Source organism: Scyliorhinus torazame, chromosome 16, assembly GCF_047496885.1.
Source record: "Scyliorhinus torazame isolate Kashiwa2021f chromosome 16, sScyTor2.1, whole genome shotgun sequence".
In the NCBI taxonomy this organism is placed as follows: Eukaryota; Metazoa; Chordata; class Chondrichthyes; order Carcharhiniformes; family Scyliorhinidae; genus Scyliorhinus; species Scyliorhinus torazame.
The window spans coordinates 187,477,940-187,504,246 of NC_092722.1; the positions used below are offsets into that span (position 1 = coordinate 187,477,940).

General features: G+C 45.0%; 1 protein-coding gene across 7 annotated transcripts in view; it reads right to left on the reverse strand.

Annotated features, from left to right (window-relative positions):
* The window catches only part of r3hcc1l (R3H domain and coiled-coil containing 1-like), a 201,825-nt gene that overhangs the window by 48,306 nt on the left and 127,212 nt on the right, over positions 1 to 26,307 (reverse strand). For 6 of the 7 annotated variants that reach the window (XM_072479628.1, XM_072479626.1, XM_072479625.1 and 3 more), the window contains 2 exons: positions 20,737 to 20,912; positions 11,432 to 11,502 (listed from right to left, as the gene is read on the reverse strand). In XM_072479628.1, coding sequence (XP_072335729.1) covers positions 11,432 to 11,502; positions 20,737 to 20,912 — 247 coding nt within the window. The remainder of the gene's footprint in view (positions 1 to 11,431; positions 11,503 to 20,736; positions 20,913 to 26,307) is intronic. The other variant, XM_072479630.1, reaches the window with a different exon arrangement.

Below are 26,307 nucleotides of genomic sequence, written 5' to 3' on the forward strand. Positions count from 1 at the left end.
TGCGGATCTCCATTTTAAGTCGGGAAGTGGCCAACCCAGGTGGCTACACCAGGCCTGCGATCGGGGGCCACTGATCGGTGAGCCATCGCAATCTGGGGGGACCTACCTTCCTTTGCGCAGGCTCGCTGTCTGGGTCCATGTCGGCATCGCCCGTGCCGAAGTGGGCCGCTGTGCGCACGCGCGGCCTGGACAACAGGGCCCCGCCGGCAGCCAGAGCTGCGGGACGCACGCCGGGCCCTGCTAGCCCCCTGGAAAACGGGGAATCACCCCGGACTTAAGGAAAAAGTCCGGAGTGATTCTCGCCCGTTTCCCTCCGTGGAGGTAGGAGAACTAGCGGAGGTATTAAACGAGTACTTTGCATCTGTCTTTACAAATGAAAACACTACTCAAGTTGAGGTGAGAGAGGAGGTAACTGGAACACTAGAAACATTTACAATTGAGAAGTTGGAGGTTTACTTTACTTAAAATTGATACAGGTCAGTACCGGATTAAAAGCCTCCAAGGGTACGGAGGGAACTGACTTTGGAAATTGCAGATCCAGTAGTGATAATCATCCAGTCTTCCTTAGACACAGGGGTGATGCCAGTGAACTGGAGATTTGTGAATATTACACCCTTGTTCAAAAAGGGTTGCAAGGATAAAGCTAGCAACTACATTCCAGTCAGTTTGACTTCAGTGGTCGGGAAACTTCTAGAAACTATATTTAGGGACAAAATCAATAATCACTTAGGCGCAGGATAATTAAGGAAAGCCAGCATGGAATAATTAAGAATGACTCAAGTTTAACTAACTTTGTGTTTTTTGAGATGGTAACAGAGAAGGTTGGTCCTCCCCAATGCCAAATGAATGGGAGTCAAGGCCGTTTCGATTTATTTGCGAAGGTTGCCCGACACAACCCATCAGTGTTTGTCAAATTCTGCTGCCAAGGTGCTAGTAAGCATCTTGGCCATTAGTGGAATGGCCGGAGTCACAGAGGCTGCCTCGGCCATTTTCTCCATTGACGAGCTCTGGTATGCCTCAGATTCAGTTGTCAAACTTCTACTTTCAGGCTTTTTCACCCTGGGTGTTCTTGGCATTTCATCAATGTAGGCACCTTATTCAATTAAACAAGTGGGTTTTTAAATGAACACCCCACCCCCCCCACCCCCGTCACCCTCACTACCACCACCTAAAACTAATCATAAAGGAATAAAAGAACAGTACCCTAGCTGGAGCCACTTCATGCACGTCTTCCTCCTGCATAACGCCACTGGAAGCTTAACAGCACAGAGAAGGTTGACAAGGGCAATGCTGTTGATGTGGTGTATATGGATTTTCAAAAGGCATTTGATATCGTGCCACACAGCAGACTTGTGAGCAAAACTATGTCTCATGGAATAAAAGGGAAAGTCAGCATTTCGATAAGAGGAATTGGCAAGTGACAGGGAACAGAGAACGTAAATGGTTGTTTTTCAGACTGGAGGAAGGTTTGTAGTGGAGCTCCCCAGTGGCCAGTGTTGGGAGTTTGCTCTTCTTGATATATATATTAATGACCTAAACTGTGGTGTTCAGGGCATGATTTTAAAATTTGCAAATGATACGAAGATCGGAAGCATTGTCAACTGTGATGAGGATAGTCTTAAGCTTCAAAAGAACAACGATGTGTCGATGGATTGGTAGGTAAGTGGCAGATGAAGTTCAATGCAGAGAAGTGTAGAGTGATTCATTTTGGCATGAAGAATATGGAGACAGCATAAAATAAAGTAAGTGCAGGAATAGAGAGACATCAGTGTATATGTATGTGTCATTGAAGACGGCAGGGCATGCTGAGCGTGCAGTTGATAAAGCATATAGCATCAGAACACAGATTCCCTACTGGGCAGAAGGAAGCCATTGGGCCAATCGGGTTCGTACCCACCCTTTGAAAGAGCACCCTTACCTAGTCCCCATCAGCGTAACCCCACCTAACCTGCACATCCCTGGACACTAAGGGCAGTTTATCATGGCCAATCCACCTAACCTGTACTTCTTTGGATTGGGGGAGGAAATCGGAGCACCCGGAGGAAACCCACGCTGACAGAGGGAGAACGTGCAAACTCCACACAGTCAACCAAGGCTGGAACTGAACCTGGGTCCCTGGCGCTGTGAGGCAGCAGTGCTAAACACTGTGCTGCACTGTAAGTTTTATTAATGGGACATCAATACCAGAGTAAGGAGGTCATATTGAACTTGTGAAAGACTTTAGTTAGGCCAGTCTAGTTCTGGGTGCCATACATGAGAAAGGATCTAAAAGTATTGGAGAAAGTACACAGGAGATTCACAAGAATTATTCCAGAGATAAAGAACTGTAGCCATGAGGATAGATTGGAGAGGTTGGGACTGTTTTTCTTGGAGAAAAGAAGGCCGAGAGGTATTCAAGATCCTGAGGGGTATGGACAGCGTAAAAGGTGAGAATTTGGTCCTACTCAAGACAGCATCAAGAACCAAATGCACAGATTCCAAATAATTGGCAAAAAGAGCAAAAGTGATGTGAGGAAAAATGTTCTTACAGAGGATGGGTGGAGTCTGGAAAAAACTTCCCGACGGGGTGGTGGAGGTGGGTTCAATTGAGGTATTCAAAAGGGAATTGGATCGCTATCAGAAAGGAAAGAATGTGCAAGGTTATCGGGATAAGGCAGGGGAGGGGGATTAGGTTTCAGAGAGCCAGAATGGATTTGATGGGCTGAACAGCCTCCTTCTGCACTCTAACGATTCTGTGATATACGCAAAAGGCAAAACATCACTGGTGTCTATGTGCTCAGCCTCCATAATTGTTCGCAAATTTCTTTTACTTTCATTCCAAAGGAGGTATATATGATGGTAAAAGGTATTGACAAAGTAGATGTAGAGCGGAAGCTTCCTCTTGTGGGGCAATCCAGACCGAGGGGGTCATAGTTTTAGGATAAGGGGTAGCATTGTAAAATCCATTGAAATTAGTGTAACGGCAGCCATGGCATCAACCTCAACCAACACCATTCGAAGCAATTATCTGGTCATCAAATATTTGTTTGTGGGAGCTTGCTGTGCACAAAATGGCTGTCACGTTTCCTACATTACAACAGTGACTATACTTAAAAGTACGTCTTTGGCCATAAAGTGCTTTGAGGTATCCTGAGATTGTGAAAGGAGAAATGGAGAAGAAACCATGTGGGATTTTGGGGTATCACAGAAATGTTATGGTGCAGAAGGTGGCCATTCAGCCAATCATCTCTGCGTCAGGAAAGGAGAGAAATAATGTGTAACTATGTAGTTTTCAATCACTTCACCAAAACGTCTCAAAGCAATTGACAGAATGAATTACTGTTCCCAACCATGGGCAAATCCAGCTGCCGATTCTTCCTGCAAGTAACAATGACCATTTACTCTCTTTTGTTAAAGAGGGAATGTTGGCGGGGACACTGGGCGAACCATGTGTTATTCTTTAACATTCAACTCAAGGAAGATGTGCAGGCTAGGTGGATGGGCCATGATCAGTGCGCAGGGTCACGGGGGAATAGGGTGGGAGGTGTGGGCCGAGGTAGAGAGCTCATTGGGTGGGTCGGTTCCAGACTTGATGGGCCAAATGCCCTCCTTCTGCACTGTGAGGATTGTATGGATTCTAAACTGATGCTAAATTGTGGTGCATCGGAGAGTTAATCACGTTTCCAATCATAATTACTGTATTTTCTGGAATGTCGGTAGCCACTTCAAAACGATTGTTGCAGGATAGGCTGACTTGCTAGAGAATATCAGCATCGCCAGGCACCATCCATGGGCTTGCGTGTTCACTGGAGTCAGGAGGCTGACACTGTGTGAGCCCAGGTTATAGAGACAAAGAATTTCACTTGTACAAATCCATTTTGTAGTAAAGCTCATTAAAAGTGGATGTGCCTAAAGTAGGAACCAGCTGCTTGTTCTTTTTTCTGTGAATTGCCATCTTATTTCTATCAATCGAGTGCCTTGGTCAAAATGGAATTTGCACCGAGCATCTAATGTGCACTCAGGCCTGGGGGGGAACCCGGGGTTCGACTGGCTGCTGCAGATACTGGTGAGGTACGAATTCAATTTGACCGATGAGGAGCAATTCTAAAGTGGCTCTTACTCAGGCAAGAGGTGTCCTGCAAGTCTCACCTGTTGGGAGGAATGAGCAGATTGCCCCACGTTCAGGCAGAAATACATTCTGCAACCTGCATTCCAGGCTTCCATATTCCATTAATTAGAAAGCACTTTAGTGAAAGCCTCATATGGGGTAAAAGTGATCTCATCCATAAAATATTTTGTGAACACGGATTAAGATTCAAGTGTCAGCAAAGCATTTTGTTACTTTGCGAACCAGAGTAGGAAGTTAAATCTGCCAGCGCGATCTTTTCCTCTTGAATTTTTACTTTCAACAAACCTGCTTTAATTTTAGAGAATTTAAGAAGGCTCGTGAATTCAAGAAGGCTCCAGTAAGCAAATTACAGTAACAGGAATATTCTATTTGACCATGGACAATGGTACATTGCTGGATATTGTGCATACCCAGTAACACTTTGGATTACAGAGATAAGCACTCGTTTTGGAAGGGACCACGGGTGCTGTGTGGGAGAAATACTGAAACAAGCCAGAAAAACTCACCTGGAGAAACGAAGACTGTACAATGATCATTGCAGAATCTCCACATCAATATAGTTGGCATTTAAAATTAACATAAACAGCAAAGTTGCTGTTTTAATTAATTAAACAGAAGAGAAGTTGGAGAACCACATTAAAAAAAAATCTTACTCATGGCACTGACTAGCATTCTCCCTCAGGTCACACCACTCGTGGGAATGGAAATTATTGTAACTCCTTATCATATCTCCTGCATTCACGAGGTTCCTCAGATGCAAATATTGCTTATGTCAGCAGCAAGTCTGAGGGTATGTGTTTTCAACTGCAAGATTAAAAGTTCTTCAACTTGGTGTCTTCTTACTGGTCAAAAGGAAGACAGGTGGCTGTTGAATATGATCGGCCGTTGGAAGGTTGAGTGGGAAGGATATACTGTACCGGAGCAGGTCAGTCCATGTCCAACAGAGAAAGAGGTTTCTGTTTCAGCTACGGTCTTTACACAGACCGTACAGCACAGAAATAGGCCATTCAGCCCTTCTGGTCTCTGCCAGTTTTGATGCCCTGCAGGAGCCTCCTGCCATCCTGCGTCATCACCTCCTATCAGCACATCCTTCTATTTCTCCCTTGTATGTTTATCTTACAAAGGAAGGGCGTTGGCACAGAGATGACATCACTGGACCTGGAATCCAGAAGCCTAGGTTAATGTTCTGGCGACAAGGGTTTAAATCTCACCATGCCAGCTGGTGGAGTTTAAATTCAGTTAATAAATAAATACGGAATTGAAAAGTTAGTCCAACGATGACCTCAGAATAATTGTTGGTTGTCGTAAAAACCCACCTGGTTCACTAATATCCTTTGCGGAAGGAAATCTGCCGTTCTTACCTGGTCTGGCCCACACGAGACTCCAGACTCACAGCGATGTGGTTGACTCTTAAATGCCCTCTGAAATGGCCGAGTAAGCCCCTCAATTGTTTCAAACCGCTACAGTGTCTAAAAAGAATGAAACTGCGCCAACCGCCTATCGACCTAGGCATCAGAAATGATAACAGCACACCCGGTCCCGTCACCCCAGCAAAGTCCTTACTTACGTGTGGGGGCTTGGGCCAAAATCTGGAGAGTACGGGCGGCACGGTGGTGCAGTGGTTAGCACTGTTGCATCACAGCGCCGAGGACCCGGGTTCGATCCCAGCCCCGGGTCACTGTCCATGTGGAGTTTGCACATTCTCCCAGTGTCTGCGTGGGTCTCACCCCCACAACCCAAAAAGATGTGCAGAATAGGTTGATTGGCCATGCTAAATTGCCCCTTAATTGGAAGAAAAAAATTTGGAAAGCTGTTCTACAGACTAAGCAAGCAACAGCCTGACAGTCATACTCCGACTCATACCTTACAGACAATATCCCTAGCAGCACTATTACCATCCCTGTGTATGCCCCACTGACAAGACAGACCCACCAGAGGTGGCAGCGTAGTGCTTTACAGTTGGGAGGGAGTTGTCCTGGAAATATTCAATGTTGGCTCCAGAGCCATGAAATCTCATGGCATCAGGTCAAATGTGGGCAAGAGAGCGTCCTGCTGATTACCAACCCCCCACCTTAATAATAATCTTCACTGTCACAAGTAGGCTTACATTAACACTGCAATGAAGTTACTGTGAAAATCCCCTAGTCGCCACACTCCGGAGCCTGTTCGGGTCCACTGAGGGAGAATTCAGAATGTCCAATTCACCTGACAGCACGTCTTTCGGGACTTGTGGGAGGAAACCGGAGCACCCGGAGGAAACCCACGCAGACACAGGGAGAACATGCAGACTCCGCACAGACAGTGACCCAAGCTGGGAATCGAACCTGGGAAGCTGGCGCTGTGAAGCAACAGTGCTAACCATTGTGCTACAGTGCCACCCAATACTATCAATACTCCTCTATGTTGAACACCACTTGGAGGAAGCACTGAGGGTGACAAGAACACAGAATATACCCTGGGTGGGGGATTTAAATATCGATTTCCAAGAATGGCTCGGTAGCACCATTACTGACCGAACTGGCCAAGTCCTAAAGGACATATCTGCTAGACTGTGTCTTTGGCAGGTAAAGAGGAAACTAACAAGAGAGAAAAAGCTACTTGACCTCGTTCTCACCAATCTACCTGCGGCAGATGCATCTGTCCATTACAGTATTAGTAATAGTGACCACTGCACAGTCCTAGTGGAGATGACGTCCTGACCTCACATTGCGGATACCCTGTGATTGCGTGACACTATTCCCACAGAATCATACAATCAGAGAAAGGTTTCAGCGCTTAAAGGGGTCATTCAGTCCATTGTGCTGTACCAGCAAAAAGTAAACTAACCGCTCATTTTAATCCCACTTTCCATCACCTGGTCTGTAGCACTTCAGATGTAGATCCAGGTACCTTCTAAATGAGTTGAGTGTTTCATGCTAAATGAGAGAGACTTCGAACAGATCTAACAACTCAAAACTGGATGTCCGAGAGGCGCTGTGCACCCTCAGCTGCAGCGTGATATAACCACAATCTGTAACCTCATGGCCCGGCATATCCCGCACTCTTACCATTACCATCAAGCAGGACGATCAACCCTGGTTCAATGTAGAGTGCGGGAGGGCATGTCAGGAGCAGCACTAAACACATCTAAAAATGAGGGGTTAACCTGGTGAAGTTACGACCCAGGACTGCCTGAATGTCAAACAGCATAAGCAGCAAGTAATAGACAAAACTCAGTGGCCTTACAACCAACAGATCAGATCCAGGTTCTGCGGCCCCACCATATCCAGTTGGGAATAGCAGTAGACAATTAAATAACTCAGGGGAGGAGGAGGCTCGACAAATATCCCATCCTCAATGATAGAGGAGCCCAGCACATCAGTGCAAAAGACAAGGCTGAAGCATTTGCAGCTGTCTTCAGCCAGAACTGCCGAATGGATGATCCATCTTGGCCTCCTCCTGAGGGCCCCAACATCTCAGATGTCAGACTTCAGCCAAATTGATCTGTTCCCTGTGATATCAAGAAAGGGCTGAAGGCACTGGATACTGGAAAGGCTATGGGAGCTGACAACATTCTGGCAATAGTACAGAAGACGTGCTTCAGAACTAGCTGAGCCCCTAGCCAAGCTGTTCCAGCTACAACACTGGCACCTACCCGGTAATGTGGAAAATTGCCCAGGTAGGTCTTGTACAGAAAAAGCAGGACAAATCCAACTTGGCCAATTACTGCCCCATCAGTCTGCGCTTGATCAACTGGAAAGTGTCATCGGCAGTGCTATCAAGCGGCACTTACTCAGCAATAACCTGCTCGCTGATGCTCAGTTTAGGTTTTGCCAGGGTAACTTAGTCTTACTCCAAACATGGGCAAATGAGCTGAATTTCAGTGGTGCACTTGACATCAAGCCATCATTTGACCGAGTATGGCATGGCAAAACTGAGGTCAATGGGAATCGGGGGGGGGAAACTCTCCGTTAGCTGGGGTCATACCATTTAAAAAGTTTTTTTTTTTTTTTTTATAAAAAGAGTACCCAATTCTTATTTTTCCAATTAAGGGGCAATTTAGCGTGGCCAATTCACCTACTCTGCACATCCTTTTGGGTTGTGGGGGTGAGACCCAAGCATACACGGGGAGAATGTGCAAACTCCACACGGTCAGTGGCCCAGGGCCAGGTCCTCTCTGCTGTGAGGCAGCAGTGCTAACCACTGCGCCATTATGGTGCCCATGGCTGGGGTCGTACCAAGCACAAAGTTTGTGGTTGTTGGAGGTCAATCTTCTCACATTGTTTCGAATCTATCTTTCATATTTCTGCTGTGCCAATTTAATATTTTCAGTTTTGCTTTAATCCTTCTGCTGTAATGCAGATGATTTCAGAGGAGTAGCTCAGTGCATCGCCACTTACTATTCAGGCCAGTCATTGGGGAAGAAGTAAAGTTATGCCTGTGACAGAACCTGCATTCTGCTACTGCTAGTAAACTGCACAAACACGGCACCGTTACAATTTATGTCCACCCAATTGAAATATGGTTCTGCAGATACCTGACAGCCATCTGTTAGCTTATATTCATTGCCATAATATTGCAAATTGGAGCAATGCTTCTCCAGAGAAGGGACAGGAGCCAGGGTGCCTTCGCGTTCATTTAGCTCCAATGCCTAGCTCTGCAGCCAGCACATAAACCCCAATTTCTCTCTCTGCGTGCTGCCTGTGTGGGTACTGCATAAAAGAAGCAGTCACGATCCATTTCAGTTCGACACTAATTAATACGACAAGGCTGACTGGTGCTGAAATTGGCTAAATTATGATTGGTACAGATGAAGAAAACTCGCAGGTTGGGATTTCAGCATGCGGGTGGGTGCGAGTGGGGGAGGAGAATGGCAGGAAACTTTACACCATCGGCAACAAGCTGCAGCTGATTTAATTGAAATGTTTAAGATGATTAAAGGAGTTGTTATGCTCGATAGAGCAAAACTATTTCCTCTGGCGGGGAGGTCCAAAACAAGGGGACATAACCGTGAAATTAGGTGATGTCAGGAAATACTTCTTCACTCAAAGAATAGGAGAAATACGGAAGGATCTTCCTCATAAAACTGCTGAGGCTGGGTGTCAATTGAAATTTTCAAAATGACGATCTATAGATTTTGATAGGCAAGGATATATGGGGGGCACGATGGCACAGTGGTTAGCACTGTTGCTTCATTGCGCCAGGGTCCCCGGTTCGATTCCCTGCTTGGGTCACTGCCTGTGCGGAGTCTGCACGTTCTCCCAGTGTCTGCGTGGGTTTCCTCCGGGTGCTCCAGTTTTTTCCCCAAAAGTCCAAAATTGTGCAGGTTAGGTGGATTGGTCACGCTAAATTGCCCCGTGGTGTCCAAAGGTTAGGCGGGGTTGCGGGGATAGGGTGGAGGTGTAGGCTCTTTCAGGGGCTGGTGTCAACTCGATGGGCCGATTGGCCTCCTTCTGTACACGTAAATTCTATGATGACATTAAAGGGACAAGGAGCCAAGGCAGCTAAATAGAGCTAAGAGCAAGGCTCAACCATGGTTTGATTGAATGGAGGAAGGGGTCAAGGGCTAAATGACCCATTTCTGTTCTTAAGTTCTGAGAAATGCTTCTTACATTTTAGGGAGTAATCTGAAGGAGCAGTGATCAGACAGAAATCTATGTCCTCTGCAAGCAGCTCTCCAATCTGCTTCCCTTTCTACCAATGTTCCAATCCAGGCTGAAGACCCATGATTCCAGTTTCCTGCAGAGAAAGGAATCCTAATCTCGGCTTTTATGTTTGTCTAAAGACCTGACCCTCGCTCGTACGACTCATGAAAACGTGGGTGGCTTGCTTGGGGACTATTTATAGTATTGAGGGCTGGTGAAGGAAGCAGCTCTGCTCATCTATCGCTTATGGTACTCCGTTAATGCAAATTCACCTTTGACAGAACAAAGCAAAAGGAAAGTGTGCTCGATTTTTCACCACTGCCATCATTCAGCTTGACAAGTGCAAAACCATTCTCTGAAGAAAACATGATAAAGTGAAGACTCGTTAGTCACTTTACACATGTTGCTTGGGAAAAATAAGAGTAAAAATAAATGACAAGAATCGGAAACAGTTATTTACAACGTCAGGCACAATCTTGTTATCAGTAAACAACAGCTGATATAACTCATGCAACTTTCAAATAACCTTCTGTGAAATCAGCATTGCTTCCAAATTAAAATGATACATTTCACCAGACTGGGAGGGTTTTCTCCCCACCCCCTACTTCCTAGCTATTTTCCTTTCTTACCACAGGTTGAACATCCCTTATCCGAAATGTTTGGGGCCGAGTTTGTATCGGATTTTGGAATTTTTCGGATTTCAGAATTTAATGTGCAACTGCCACGCGTTGGGAACTGCGCATGTGCGGTGCGTTGGGAACTGCGCATGTGCGGTGCGTTGGGACCTGCGCATTGCCCGGGGACTTGTAACATCACTTTGGCGCTCGACAAAAAGTGTAGATTTTGGAATTTTTCGGAATTTTGGATAAGGGATGCTCAACCTGTAACACATATCGACACACACACACACACACATGTACAAATGTACAACATCAAAAATGGGGGCATAGACAAGGGAATGTTTTTTTTTCAAATGCAAAAATCCATGTGGCCCCTGTCAAACAGTATCCTGGTCCCATTCTCCTTCTCAGTGACAGGCAACATGCTGGGAGTTAGGAAACAGCAATGGTCCTGGTGTTTCAAACCTGCAATATCTCGATCTCTCGCCCCCTCCTGAGGCGTGAGAGAAAGGAGAAGATGGGAAAACAGAGCTGATTAGAAGCAAGGGTATGTGTTGATGCAAAGAGAATGGAAGCAAAAACATAAATGAAGCTGCACTTACATAAAGTAGCAAAATTGCTCAGCAATGGGAGATCGTGGCAGACGTTTTTAAGAAGGTCGCCACGGAAACACTTCAAATGAGAGGGATTTATCAGACTGCTACCTTTAATTAGAGCCTTGATGGGGCGATGCCGGCGTTGGACTGGGGTGAGCACAGTAAGAAGTCTTACAACACCAGGTTAAAGTCCAACAGGTTTAACTCACTCACCTGATGAAGGAGCTACGCTCTGAAAGCTCGTGATTCCAAATAAACCTGTTGGTCTTTAACCTGGTGTTGTGAGACTTCTTACTGGGCCTTCAATTAGAGAAAGGGCAACCACCGAGAACCGGAAGCACTAAACAAAATGTAATGGTCACGATGCCACTGACCACATGCACAATTGTTTTAGGATACCAAATTCAGAAGATAATTTCTTGGTGCGGTGAAGGGAAGAAAATGTAACTTTTCATTATAATTCAATGCAAATTCAAAACATACCTGCAATTGCACTTGAAAACAAGCCTAAAGCATGTGTGTCATCCACCCATTTGATATCGAATCCCTTTTTCCTATCAGAAAAAGAGCACTCAGTTACCAGAGTCCAATCCCTTGCGAAAGGAAATGAGATAACAATTAGAATCAAAGCTGTTCAGAATTATACAGATCCATGTGGACAAAAAGGCAAGTGTCACGTTAACAAAGGCAACCTGCAGCTGTGCCAGATTGCTCAGAAAGTGCCTGGTTTTATTCTCAGCTTGTATTAAATTACTTGCTTCCAACTAAGCTAGCGGCTAATTGCTCTCAGCACTCTGGGCTAGGGAAGGGGAAATCAGCCAGGGCTGTGTAGGCAAGGACAGAATTGGCTCAGGCCTGAGTACGTACAAACACAGACTGGCTAGCCTCATACAAGGAGAGGCCAGCTGGGAAAAAAGTACAGGCGAGTGGCCAGTGGGACTGTACCCCAAGTCTGGGGAAGCACAGGAAAAGAGAGAGGGAGGGAGAAATTTTGGAGTCAAACAGTGAGCCAAATTGGAATTTAGACATTGTTCCACACACACACACACACACACACACACCAGGTCCTCACGGGGAGAATCATTCAGGAAGGTTAGAAATGGCTTGTATATCAAGAGCTTTGCCAGCCGGTCATCCACCTTAACAGCAAATAATGTGCTTCACAAGATGGAAAACAAACAAAGAGAAAATGAGAGAAAGGCACAATTTTGACAAAAAAAAAAAAAAAATCATAGTTATAAGCCTTGGAGATGTGAAAAGAAGTAATTAGCAACAGATAGACATGAAAACTTCACAGGCAGGGCAATACAGCTGGAATTGTCAAATCTGATTATCTTCCTCCTAGCACAAGTGTAACAAAGTGGTACACTGCGACAGCAATGAATTTGATTATTGAAGTAATGGCATAATTACAAGGCATTTAGAAATTAATTTTGCACAACTGAATGCTGAACTTGTAACCCCCAATCATAATGGCATGCAATTCAGTGCAATGCACAATACAGCTTGATTAGAAAAGCCAGACTTGCATTGATGTAGCACCTTATCAGCACTCAAAAATACTTCACGATGAATCGCTTTGCAATTGGCAACTGCTGATGGCAGCAGCTGCTTCGTATGCGGCAACGTTCCATAAACCAGCAAGGAGGCAAACAACTATTTTTGGTTTAGCTGGCTGAGGGAAGGAGGCCGGCCAGACTATTAAGAAGATTCCTTTCTCTTCTTTGAGTGGCATCATGGGCTCAGTTAACATTGCCCTGGACCTGGAAATGGGAGCTTGAACATTGCAGGTTGCTGCTAAATTTGTACTGAAGTGTCGATTTAGATTCAGTCAGGGCTGTGAATACTGAACACTGCATTTACTGATGATTCCTTCACACTAGGATCTAAATCTCAAATACCAAGACAACAGTTTTAAGCTCTACAGTGTAACAAAGCTTGTGGGCAAAGTTGTAAAGTCAGACAACAATCCTTGTAGGTCACAAAAGGTGAATAGTAATTACTGATAAGGGATGCCAATCGACCCATATATGTCCTTCTTGCATTTAAGCTTGTGCTCTCTCCTCCATCATTACAGCTAACAAGCTCTTGAGTACTTTGAAAGCTTTTGCCTCCAGTACCCAACCAGGCATTCCACATATTAATCACGATTTGTGCATGCTGACATTAGTATCGTTGCCTTTTACTAGTTTACCTTCATGTCCCCTTGTAAGACATTTGTGCAATTTAACTTGAGTCACGGGCTCTGGGTTAACTGTTAGTTTGCCACATGTAGATCCCTCGCAATGTCTCCCATCACCTGTCACCTTTTGAGCTCGATGTTGTTTTTTGCTGTATTTCCTCTGGCACAAGGTAGCAGCCTGGTTAAGTTCACCCCATTGAATTAAACTCCAATTGGACATTGATAGGGTGAAGGAAATAAGGAGGAGAGAGCAGGCTACAAGTGATCACCTTAAGACCAGAACTGGAGTGCAAATCGGCAGCTACACCATGTATTCCCTGATGTTTGGCAGACAAAAAAAACAAAAGGGCAGCAACCGTGGTGATGATTGGTGACCAGTGTTCCAGTCAAAGTACATGGGCACTTTTGCTAATATTTAGAGTCATTACGCAGGAAGAAAATGAGTAATTTATTGAAATTACTTCACCTCAGGAAAAGCAGTGAAAAGGGGCAGGAAGGGGGCAATTCTGTTCCATGTGTAAAGATGAAGGGACGTTCTTCCACTAAACTGCCTTCTGATGACAGCTTAATAAACCAATTTATTTAATATTACACCTCTCTTTACGCTGTGCAGAGGCAACACTAAAGACCATTTTAAACCAGGATTTGCTTCCATATAAATATCCTGGAGTACTTTAATATCGGCTACAAAATAAACCATAGCTTTTGTATTCCTCGAGGCTGACTTTAAAATGTAAAGTTTTACTTAATTCCAAGCAAGCTGGGTATTTTAGCCTCAGACACAAAAAGATTTAAAAGGCCATGTAAGCAGCATGAAAATTCAGGGGGAGATTCTTGTGAGGGAGCAACAATTTACGAGTTCCAGTGAGTTTTACCCACCCATACCTGCCTCATACAGGGCACAATGATATGGTGGTTATAATAATGGGCTAGCAGCCCAGAATCTGAATTCAATAACTCTGATAATTTGTGCATTGGTATCTGGGAAATACTTAGCGTGAGAGCAGCCAGATTATTGCAAAACCCAACTGGTTGTCTATGAAAGATTCTCAAAGAAACCAACTTGCTACTCCCTACTTGGTCCGGCCTATGTCTGACTCCAGTTCCATGTTACATGGTTGGAATTTAATGCCTTACTCCAAAAATAAACAAAGGAGCATTCACTATTGTATCAGTATACAATGTGGACTTCTCACCAGTAATCCCTGTGACTTTGTTAAGGAAAAGCTGTCAATTTAATGAAATGAAATGAATAAATGAAAATCGCTTATTGTCGCAAGTAGGCTTCAAATGAAGTTACTGTGAAAAGCTCCTAGTCGCCACATTCCGGCGCCTGTTCGGGGAGGCTGGTACAGGAATTGAACCGTGCTGCTGGCCTGCCTTGGTCTGCTTTAAAAGCCAGCGATTTAGCCCAGTGTGCTAAACTTTGCGGGTCTTTTGTGCTTAGATTCAAGATTTTCAAGAGCTCACTTCAGAATTTAAACAATTGGCAAACCTACTGCCCTGGATTAACGGCTTGTACATTTGAGCCTACATTGTCTAAACAAAGAGCTTGTCGTATGAGGAACAGTGGAGGAATCTGGGTCTGTACTTGTTGGAGTTGAGAAGGATGAGGGGGGATCTTACTGAAACTTACAGGATACTGCGAGGCCTGAGTAGAGTGGACATGGAGACGATGTTTCCACTTGTAGGAAAAACTAGAACCAGAGGACACAATCTCAGATTAAAGGGACGATCCTTCAAAACAGAAGAGATGAGGAGGAATTTCTTCAGTCAGAGGGTGGTGAATCTGTGGAACTCTTTGCCGCAGAAGGCAGTGGAGGCCAAATCACCGAGTGTCTTTAAGACAGATATAGGTAGGTTCTTGATTAATAAGGGGATCAGGTGTTATGGGGAGAAGGCAGGATAATGGGGATGAGAAAACTATCAGCCATGATTGAATGGCGGAGCAGACTCAATGGGCTCTGTGGCCTAATTCTGTTCCTATGTCTTATGGAGCCCCTATCCCAAGTTTCAACTCATAACCTAGGCTGATACTCCAATGCAATACTCGGTGGACTGCTGCATTGTACCTTGAATATGGTATGAAAACCAGGGGACTGTCTTCCAGTTCCTTTGATTAGATTTGTGATCCAAAGAGCAGAAATTTACCATCCTGCAATATTCCTTTAGTCAAAATCACCTAAAAAAACAACTGCTAATTAAGAGTTCTAATGAGCTCGACAGTTAAATGTTAATTTGACCTATGTTTTCAAATCTCACTGTAGATTTGCCACCAGCTATTCCTGCAATCTCCTCAAGCCTTACAACCCTCTAGGATATCTGCACTCCTCCAATTCCCGCCTCTTGGGCATCCTGATTTTTATTGCTCTCTCAATGGTAGTCATGCTTATAGTTGCCGGACTCTTAACTCCGGAATTCCCTCCCTAAACCTCTCTGCCTTGTTCTCCTCTTTTAAGACCTGTCTTTAAACTCACCTCTTTGGTCATCTCCCCAAATATATCCTAATGAGGCTCGGTGTAATACTTTTCTTTATAACGCTCCTGCGAAGCTCGTTAGAGGGACATTGTTCATGTTAAAGGCTCTTTATAAATGCAAGCTGCAGTCCTTACAGATGTTAACTCAACTGCTGTGCATTCCCAAAATGTTTTACCTTGGTTTCAACAACCGACCCAATTGCAAGAAGCTTCTGGCTTTGCGCTTCCCCAGGTAAGTATTCCAGTAATAATTCATTGTGTGGACTATTTTGAAATGTTTTGATATGATAAGGTGATCAATAAATGTAAATATTCAAAAGAAGAGTATCCCCTATATTCACAGGTGAAAATCTGATGCGGCTTTTTAAGTGGCAAGCTTCAACTGGAGTCAGGCAACCTTCCAACACACTCAGATAAATAAACATCCATGTTATACAATGTGCTCAGTGATCAATCAGCTCAAGTATCACAGGTTAGTTGATAAATCTACCAGTCAACTGAGTTCAGTTGGGAGCACTTTCAACCCCGACATCAGAGTCTGGTGACTTCGGAATTTCACTCACTTCAATTTTGTCCTCCCCCCACACAGCACAATTTCAGCAGGGGTTGCTGGAACATCAACAAGAGCAGGACCGCAATTCAGGTAGGGTTATAAAGCAGTTCTTTTTTTAAATTTAGAGTTCCCAAATATTTTTTTCCAATTAATGTGCAATTTAGCATGGCCAATCCGCCTATCCTGCACAGCTTTGGGTCGTGGGGGTGAGACCCACGCAGACATGGGGAGAATGTGCAAACTCCACACGGACAGTGACCCGGAGCTGGGATCGAACCCGAGTCCTCGGCGCTGTGATGCAGCAGTGCTAACCACTGCGCCACCGTGCCGCCCGTACTCTCCAAATCTTGGCACAAGCCCCCACATGTAAGAAAGGACTTTGCAGGAAAGACGGGACTGGGTGTGCTGTTATCGTTTCTTACGCCTAGGTCGGTAACAGGCGGTCGGCACAGTTTGATTCTTTTTAGACACTGTAGCGGTATGAAACAATTGAGGGGCTTACTCGGCCATTTCAGAGGGCATTTAAGAGTCAACCACATCGCTGTGGGTCTGGAGTCGCATGTCGGCCAGACCAGGTAAGTCGGCAGATTTCCTTCCACAAAGGATATTAGTGAACCAGGTGGGTTGTGGGGATGAGACCCTCGCAGGCGCGGGAGAATGTGAAACTCCATACACACAGTGACCCAGGGCTGGGATTGAACCCGGGTCCTCAGCGCCGCGAGGCAGCAGTGCTAACCGCTGCACCACGGTGATGAAACAGTTCTTTGTGCAAAGGGTGGCAGAAGTGTGGAAGTATGTTAGCTCTCAAAAAGCAGCAGATGATAATTTAATCATGTTACTTCTGAGACTGTTGGCTACGCCAGCCAAGGGTATTAAAGGATTTGGAGCGGTGGATGGAGTTAGTTAGGATATAGGTCAGTCATGATCACACTGAAAGACGGAACAGGCTCGAGGGGTTGCTGTTCCTGAACCCAGGGAGATCGAGACCGACTTTGGCTCCCCTACCGCCAACCTATCTGGGATCAGTTAGCTCAATGCTATGAATCAAAGGCTGAATCTTCTTGGCTTGTGGTAAGTCAGCTGCTTGTGAGATACATTTGCTGAGCCACTGGGATAGCTTCAGCTAAAAGATAAAAAGAAGGCAAGGAAGTATTTACAGAAGAATACAAAAATGAACAGAGCTGTCAAATTAGTGCAAAGTATTCTGGAACCTTGGTTTAGAAAAAAAGATGCACCGCCAATGGCTGAGTAGACCGAGGGAAGTCGTATTTACGGCTTCTCAGAGATTCTGGACATGAAGATTCCAAAGTAAATAAATCAGCAAACCATCAGCCATTTCCAAGTGATTTTCTTGCCACGTGTATAAATTCCAATGGGTGACTGGACCATTATCAGTTCATGAAAAATGACTAGTGAGGAAGAGAATTTTCAAACGATTATGTGCTTGTAATAATGTAAAAAAAAATCAAAATGATTTCCGAATCTGGAGGGATATAGCTGCAAGGATCCCCAAGCTATTAAAGGGAGCAGTCCACACGCAATTTTACCTAAATGTGAAATAAAACCAACCACTTTACAAATTTACTAATGGACGTTGCTTTACAACGCCAGGGTCCCAGGTTCGATTCTCGGCTTGGGTCAATGTCTGGGCGGAGTCTGCACGTTCTCCCCGTTGTCTGCGTGGGTTTCCTCCCACAAGTCCCGAAAGATGGGCTGTTTGGTAATTTGGTTATTCTGAATTCTTCCTCCGTGTACCCGAACAGGCGCTGGAATGTGGCGACGAGGGGCTTTTCACAGTAACTACATTGCAGTGCTAATGTAAGCCTACTTGGGACAATAAAAATTATTATTAAGCTTCTAGTTTCATCCTTTGTTGTGCTAATTATTTGGAGTTGCTGCTGATGTGGCCAGGCAAGGGTTAGCCTCCAATACGTTGGTCAGAAATACTTGTGTCGCTTTGGATGCAAGTTAATGAGCCTAGCATTTCAAATTTTTCTCCTCACAGCAATAAGCCCAGTCAAACATGGAATAATAAATCATCTTCAGGAGATGAATGGTAGATTTATGAAGAGTCAATATCAGGTTTTTTTTTTTGTAACATGCACTATACCTGCCAAAAATTAAGTTCAAATATTAAAAATGTCAGATATTTAATGTCTGTTGAATTCCACATTAATGCAGAATTGCGATGAGAAGGCCTTTCCTCCAGGATCAATTATCTAGACCTTCAAAAGAATCCACCTCCAAATCTAAACTGCATTCATTAAAACAAACTGCCACATAGAGTTTCAAGTGTGCATTGATGAAAGGTTTTGCCTCCTGGTCCTAAAGGCTACAGTCTAAATGCAAATCAGATCACACAAGAAAATAGTTGGTGCAAATGACTAATGACACCATTCAATTATTTTGGATCGAATGTCTATGCTGTACCTTGAATGTAGCCAATTAGATTAGAGAGTGGCTGAATGGAGTACGAGCAAGAAAATCATATGCATTAGCCAAAAGTGAAGTGCAAGGTATTGCCCCTTCAAATTGGCACACGGCAGTTGGGAAAGTCAGGGTTTCAGCTCTCAGTATCCAACAAGTCAGATCATAGTTGTGCCACAGGGAGGAGCGCTCAACGGTTTCATCCAGGGCTTTCATAAAAGGCAGGGACAAAATTGAGTGAAGCCAGAATGCCAGGTATCACAACCTAGTCACACATTTCAGCTCGGTATTGGGAGATACTTCACTAGGAGTCCAACAGCAAACATTGTTCAGTAGAGAGAGAGAGAGAGAGAGAGAGAGAGAGAGAGAGAGAGAGAGGGGGGGGGGGGATGGGGAGAGGGAGATTAAGATGGAAGGGAATGGTAGATGAGAATTCTGCACCCATTATGGGCAGCACGGTGGCACAGTGGCTAGCACTGCAGCCTCACAGCGCCAGGGACCCAGGTTCAATTCCGGCCTCGGGTGACTGTCTGTGCGGAGTCTGAACGTTCTCCCCGTGTCTGTGTGGGATTCCTCCGGGTGCTCCGGTTTCCTCCCACAGTCCAAAGATATACAGATTAGGTGGATTGGCCATGCTAAATTGACCCTTTTAGTGTCCAAAACATTAGGTGGGGTTACAGGGATAGGGTGGAGGCGTGTGTTTAAGTCGGGCCGGTGCAGTCTTGAAGGGCCGAATGAAATGAAATGAAATGAAAATCGCTTATTGTCACAAGTAGGCTTCAAATGAAGTTACTGTGAAAAGCCCCTAGTCGCCACATTCTGGCGCCTGTTCGGGGAGGCTGGTACGGGAATTGAACCGTGCTGCTGGTGTGCCTTGGTCTGCTTTCAAAGCTAGTGATTTAGCCCTGTGCTAAACAGCCCCTTCGAATGGCTTACTTCCACACTGTAGATTCTATGATTCTACTAGAATAGGAAGAGGAGCAAAATTGACCAGAATTGGAAGGGCAGAATATATCTAAAAGTTGAAGAATACTGTAGGTATACAGCAGCACCACAGGTGGCTGAAGATAATGAAGAGCATCCTTTTTGTACAGTACAAGAAATGGAACCATTTCAATATTATTGAAAAAGATTTTGTGTTTTACTTTCCAATTACAATATTGATGTTGGTAATTGTTGTACATCTCTGAAGATATAATACTCAACTTGTTCACTCTTGTTCAACTTGTTACTCGTTCCCACTCCTCCCCCCGCAATGACCCCTAACCAAACTTAATACTGTTCCCCCTCTATCGTGAAGGTGTCCAGCTGTGCTGGAGTATTGCATTAACGGTAACCTATCTATGTTCCAATCCTTCCTATGTGAGTGTATGCAGTGAGTGCCTACTTAAAAAGAACCACAGCCAAATCTAATACTGTCCTCATCAAATGTCCACTCGCAGGCCGTCAGCAGTGATCAATTCTGCCAGCCTTTCCCGTCCTTACCCTGGGGACACCACAGCCACTTATAATGTTCCAAATGAATTCAGCTGGACAGCACGGTAGCACAGTGGTTAGCACTGTTGCTTCACAGCTCCAGGGTCCCAGGTTCGATTCCCGGCTTGGGTCACTGTCTGTGCGGAGCCTGCACGTTCTCCCCATGTCTGCGTGGGTTTCCTCCGGGTGCTCCGGTTTCCTCCCACAGTCCAAAGATGTGCACGTTAGGTGGATTGGCCATGATAAATTGCTTTTCGTATCCAAAAAGGTTAGGTGGGGGTTCTGGGTTACAGGGATAGGGTGGAGGCATGGGCTTAAGTAGGGTGCTTTTTCCTAAGGGCCGGTGCAGACTTGATGGGCTGAATGGCCTCCTCTGCACTGTAAATTCTATGATTCCATCTAGGTCGGGAATTGAAATTGGGATCTTCCAGACTGTATGCCTCAGAATTAGAATCGGCAACTCTTTTACCTATATATGCTGTTTCACAGTGTACTGCAACATGCTCAATGATCTGCACAAGAGGCGGAGCCACACTGATAATATCTTGGAGACACTAAACAATGACAGCATGAATCAAGGAAACAATTGAGGGGCATTTTTCTGGTTAACTTGGCAGTCATCCAAGGACTCCAAACCATTTCCACTCTCTGAGTAGTACGACTGGATACATACTGATAACTGGAGAAAGCTCGTAGCAAATCTTCAGTCTTAAATCCGGCTGGAAAATCGTAAATCTCGACAATGTGTGAAAATTCTGAATCATCTATGTCTGGCTCCGCTGGCTGGTAGTTGTAATAGTTGAAACAAGGATCTTGAATATTCTTCTTGGGCTTGCAATTAACGGTTAGCTGAAAGAGGAGAAGAAAGCAAGTTCAAGGAGCAAGACAACAAAAGCTCTGGTCAATGTGACACATGATGTGGAGATGCCGACATTGGACTGGGGTGAGCATAGTAAGAAGTCTTACAACACCAGGGCATTCAGCCTCTGATCTCCGGGTAAGCATTCTCCAAGGCGGCCTTCAGGACGCGCGACAACGCAAAATCGCCGAACAGAAACTTATAGCCAAGTTCCGCACATATGAGTACGGTCTCAACCGGGACCTTGGATTCATGTCGCATTACATTCATGCCCCACCATCTGGCCTGGGCTTGCGAAATCCTACCAACTGTCCTGGCTTGAGACAATTCACACCTCTTTAACCTGGGATTATCCCGCTCTCTGGATCTGCAAAGACCTAATTACCTGCAAATGCTCGCATTCAAAGCATCGTCTTGCATCTTTGACTTTGTCTATATATATGTTTCTGGAAGCTACCTCTTCATTCACCTGAGGAAGGAGCAGCGCTCCGAAAGCTAGTGATTTGAAACAAACCTGTTGGACTTTAACCTGGTGTTGTAAGACTTCTTAATATGACACAAACATTCCATACATTTTTGACGGTGTGGATTGGAAATGTGAGGTTATAATTCATTCATTATACCACTCTTCCACTGTCCCAATTGCTAACTCCCACTAGCTTGCTTCTTGCTTTATAGCTGGACTGGTCTGGAAGACTTTGCCAATTCTTTTGTGAGAAAAAAAACTACTGATGAGAGAAATTTATTTTAGCTACGTGGCGGTCAGTTCTCTGCCCACCATCCCACCTTTCATCCATGGCGTCCCTCACCACAAATTTAAAACGCGAGTTGAAGTAGAGATCTGGAATCTGGCTCCCATTTCAGAGACGAAGAAACACACAAAATGATATTTTCTTTCTAAAAAAATTGCCTGTGGCAATTAAAGCCTAGATTTTTCCAGATCATTTAGAGTAAAGCCTACTTGTCCTCCCTTCCTAGATAGCCATACGCATCCAGACTTCATCAATAGGACTGTTGCACATGTTAGAACAAAAGTAACACTAAGAGATTATTTATCTCCAAGTACAAAAAAAGCCCCAAATCAAAGAGGGGGAGGGGGGTAGCTTATTTTAACTACTGTACTTCGTCTCCTCTGAAAAGGAGAGACCCAGGCATGTTAACATTTGTACTAATTGGATTTCTTTACCGACCATGTCACATCGAGTACTGCATTATCCTCCTGTTAAAAAAAATAGCACCGGAGTTTGAAGCAGCATGATAATGCAGAATAATGGACAGTCAGCAACAATGCGGCTATGATTTACATCGACATGTTTTCAGGCTGTTGTAAACCATGAAGGCAAAAAAGCACAAATGGACTTTAAGGATGTAAATTGAGCCTTGAAAATAAGTTATGCCTTTTACCTCACATTCTATCATCAATTCTAATTATTAGGCCTCAATAAAAGAAAAAACAGACAAGAACTAATTTGAGAGTACCTCAGTAATAAGCAAGACACTCAAAGATATAAGACAGGTCCGACTTAGCCGCTTAGACAAAGAAGGCCTTCTATAGGACATACAACACAGCCTGGAAGAGAAGGCTGCCATTAGCAGAACAGGGGGAGGCGCAGGCTAGAGACATAGCGGTATTGGATCAGACTGAGACTGTGTTGGAAGGGAATGAAGGGACAATGGTGGTGCCAGATGAGGGTTTCATCCTGATGGAGAATGAAAGCAAGCTCGAATCTTCTCCCCAAGATGACGGTCAACTTGACCAAATCTTTGAAGGAACCACAAGGTTAAAGGATGAGGGTAACCCAGCAGGATTGTCCACCAGGAATTTCAGAAAGTTAAATATTCTTGGCCCCCTTGACGAAATAAAAGCCAGGGTGTTACAGTTCATAATTATCTAAAGGTTCATGACCAATGTTGTGAAGCTACAGCTAAAGCAGTCAGGGTACTCAATTTAGTCATGGGACAATTCACTACAAAATAAAACACACCAATTTGTCCTTGTACAAGATCTTGGTTAGATCTCAATTAGAATACTGTAGCCGTTTTGATTCCTCCAAATGGTGGAAGATGTTGACGCTTTCGTAAGGGTGCAGAGGACGGTTGCAAGATTAAGGTCCGGTTTACAACATCTTAGTTACCTAACAAGGGTCAAAACGCAGGGCCAATTGAGGCTCACAGGATTAGACTGTATTTATGTGGACCAATTATTTCAACTGGATCGGTTAGGGAGGACTAGGTGTCACTGTTACAAGATAGGCAAAGGTTTTTCAAGTTATTTCGTGGGGTGTGTTTTTTGAGTGTCCCGGTGGGAACGTCCCCCCGAGGCCGCACTTAGCGTCACTTCCTGGCAAGACCGGCACTTGTTGCCCATCTTTAATTGCCCTTGAACTGAGGGGCTTGTTAGGCTATTTCAGAGGGAAGTTAACCAACTCCATTGATTTGGTCTGGAGTGATATGGAGACCAATTGAAGTAAGGATGGCAGATTTCCTTTCTTCAGGGATATTGGTGAGCCAGATGTGTTTTCATGACAATTGATGGCCACTTCATGGCACCATTACTAGTTTTAGTTCCAGATTTTGTTGATTGGATTTAAATTCCACAAACTGCTCTGGTGAGATTTGAACTTATGCATAAGACAGTCGCCTGCTCCACAAGCCTGCTATTCCTTCAGATGAAGGAAAAGCTTTTTTGCCTCTCCGAGGAGATTTCCCGGGAGTGTTTGTGTCGTAATGCATAAGGCATCATAATCACATGGAACAAGTCAGATGGACCAGTGGGCTTTTCCTTATCTGTTATTTTCATGTTTCATCTGAGAGCTTCCTAAATGGTTCAGTCAATGATGGTGCTGTCTGTACAGAGTAAGCATGAGCAGCAGAAAGACCTAAATTTAGGTGTGGCACACTGGATAAAGGAGAAGAAATATTGGAGGAGAAATATTGACCTAAGAATTCCCAAACCTTAACACTCTTGATCAACATTTACTGGAAAACGCATGTGTGAATGTTGGAACAAGATAATGCCAACGGTTGAACTGCATATCCAGGCTCACATATTAAGAACCGCCACTTGAAGCATAAGAAAAAGGAAGTCAATATCTTAGTAGGTTAGAAACAGAGAAGATGAGAATATTTTGTGGGAGGGTTGGGGAAGGCAGAGACTGTGCTGAAGCCACATCAACTGAAGGTTACAAGGGCTGGCAGTGGTGCCATCACAGAATACAATTAGCGCTGGAGGCCCATGTCCCGTGAACACGTCCAAAGGGTGGTAATCTTCGATCAACATATACGAAGACCATAAATGGCCATTCAGTTGGCAAAATGCTCCATTGGTACTTGGGACCAAAGGCCGGACCTGAAACAGATCACTGAAACTTAAAATCATAGAACAGTTTCTTTAAGTTTTACATGACAACAATGACTATGGGCGCGATCTAATGAAGAAAAAAAGTCTGTTCTGGGCGAGAATAATGGGATCGTTCCTGGCAATTGTAGCACCAGGAATGACCCCACTCTCTAATGGCACTCTGTTTTTTTTAGTGCCCCGGTGGGGAACGTCCCCCGAAGCTGCACTCAGCGTCACTTCCTGCACTAAGGAGCTCTGGCAAGCGGAGCTCCTCAATAAAGGATGAGATCAAGAAGCCATTTTTAAATGCATCCCGATCTCTGCAACCCCCCTTCCCCAAAGCACCTGTTGGGGGTCCTCAGGCAACCCGGCACCTCACCTCACACGGGCAGGGCACCCCCGGGCCTGATCCCAGACGTGGACACAATACTAGCTTGGCACCTTGACAATGCCAGGTTGGCGCTAGGGTGTCAGGGCCCAGGTGCCAGGTTGACAGTGCCAAGGTGCCATGCTAGCACCAGCAGTACCGGGGTGCCACCCTAACTGGTAGCTGACCACCCGGAGTCCTCCGATCGCCTCGGGGGCCCCCGTAGGTACCATTCCACCTGTTGCGGGGACCAGTACTGAACGGCGCCCGGTTGGGGTCTCCTCGGCAAGGCCGTTAGATGCCGGGCGGCCGTTGGATCCGGCACGAGCACGGCTAAGTGGGCTCTTAAATTCACTTAGCCGTGCGAGACTGGGTTCAACCCATTGTGGGCGGGATCCAGATCGCAACGTCTCGCAAGGTCTGGTTAGATCTCGCGAGGCATAACGGCCGTCGGGAATCTCGGGGGAGGTGGGACGCGGCCGGTAGATTGTGCCCTATATTTCAAAAGTGCTTCATTGGCTATGCAGTGCTTTGGGATATGCTGGGGCCATGAAGGAATTTACATTTATATCGAACTTTTCTTTCTCTTTCTTCAATGCACTTCTTCAGTATTAGCACGTGGCGCCTGAACTGCATCAACATTCCTTTTTAAATACCAAATATTTCATAGATTTCATAGATTTCATAGAATTTACAGTGCAGAAGGAGGCCATTCGGCCCATCGAGTCTGCACCGGCTCTTGGAAAGACCACCCTACCCAAGCCCACACCTCCACCCTATCCCCATAACCCAGTAACCCTACCCAACACTAAGGGCAATTTTGGACACTAAGGACAATTTAACATGGCCAATCCACCTAACCTGCACATCTTTGGACTGTGGGAGGAAACCGGAGCACCCGGAGGAAACCCACGCACACACGGGGAGGACGTGCAGACTCCGCACAGACAGAGACCCAAGCCGGGAATCGAACCTGGGACCCTGGAGCTGTGAAGCAATTGTGCTATCCACTATGCTACCGTGCTGAGAGAATTGTATTCTCTCGGAAACAATTGATCAACCATTATAACCATTCCTGCGCATAAATCCAGTAAAAAAACTTGCTTCATGACCACGGAACGCCTCAAACATCTTACAGCGAATGATACGTTTGAAGCATCAGCACTGTTATAATGTAATACTTAAACAATCTTTCGATTGAAGTATTCCTCAGTCCAAGAGTTCAAGAAGCAAGGTCTACATACACATGAACAAGCAAATTAAGAGAAATAGGCCACTCGGCCCCTCGAGCCTGCTCCAACATTCAATAAGATCATGGTTCATCTGATTGTAACCACAACCCCACATTCCTGCTATGCCCAATAACCTTTCACCCCCTTGTTAATCAAGAAACTATTCAGCTCTGCCTTAAAAATAGCCGGTCTCTGCTTCCACTGCCTTTTGAGGAAGAGAGTTCCAGAGTCTCACGACCCTCTGAGAGGAAACATTTTTCCTCATCTGTGTCTTAAATGGGCAATCTCTTATTTTTAAACAGCGACCCCTAGTTCCAGATTCTCCGACAAGAAGAAACATCCTCTCCACGTCCACCCTGTCATTACCCCTCAGGATCTTACAAGGTTTTTATCGTTGCCTCTTACTCTTTTAAACTCTAGTGGATACTAACCTAACCTTTCCTCAT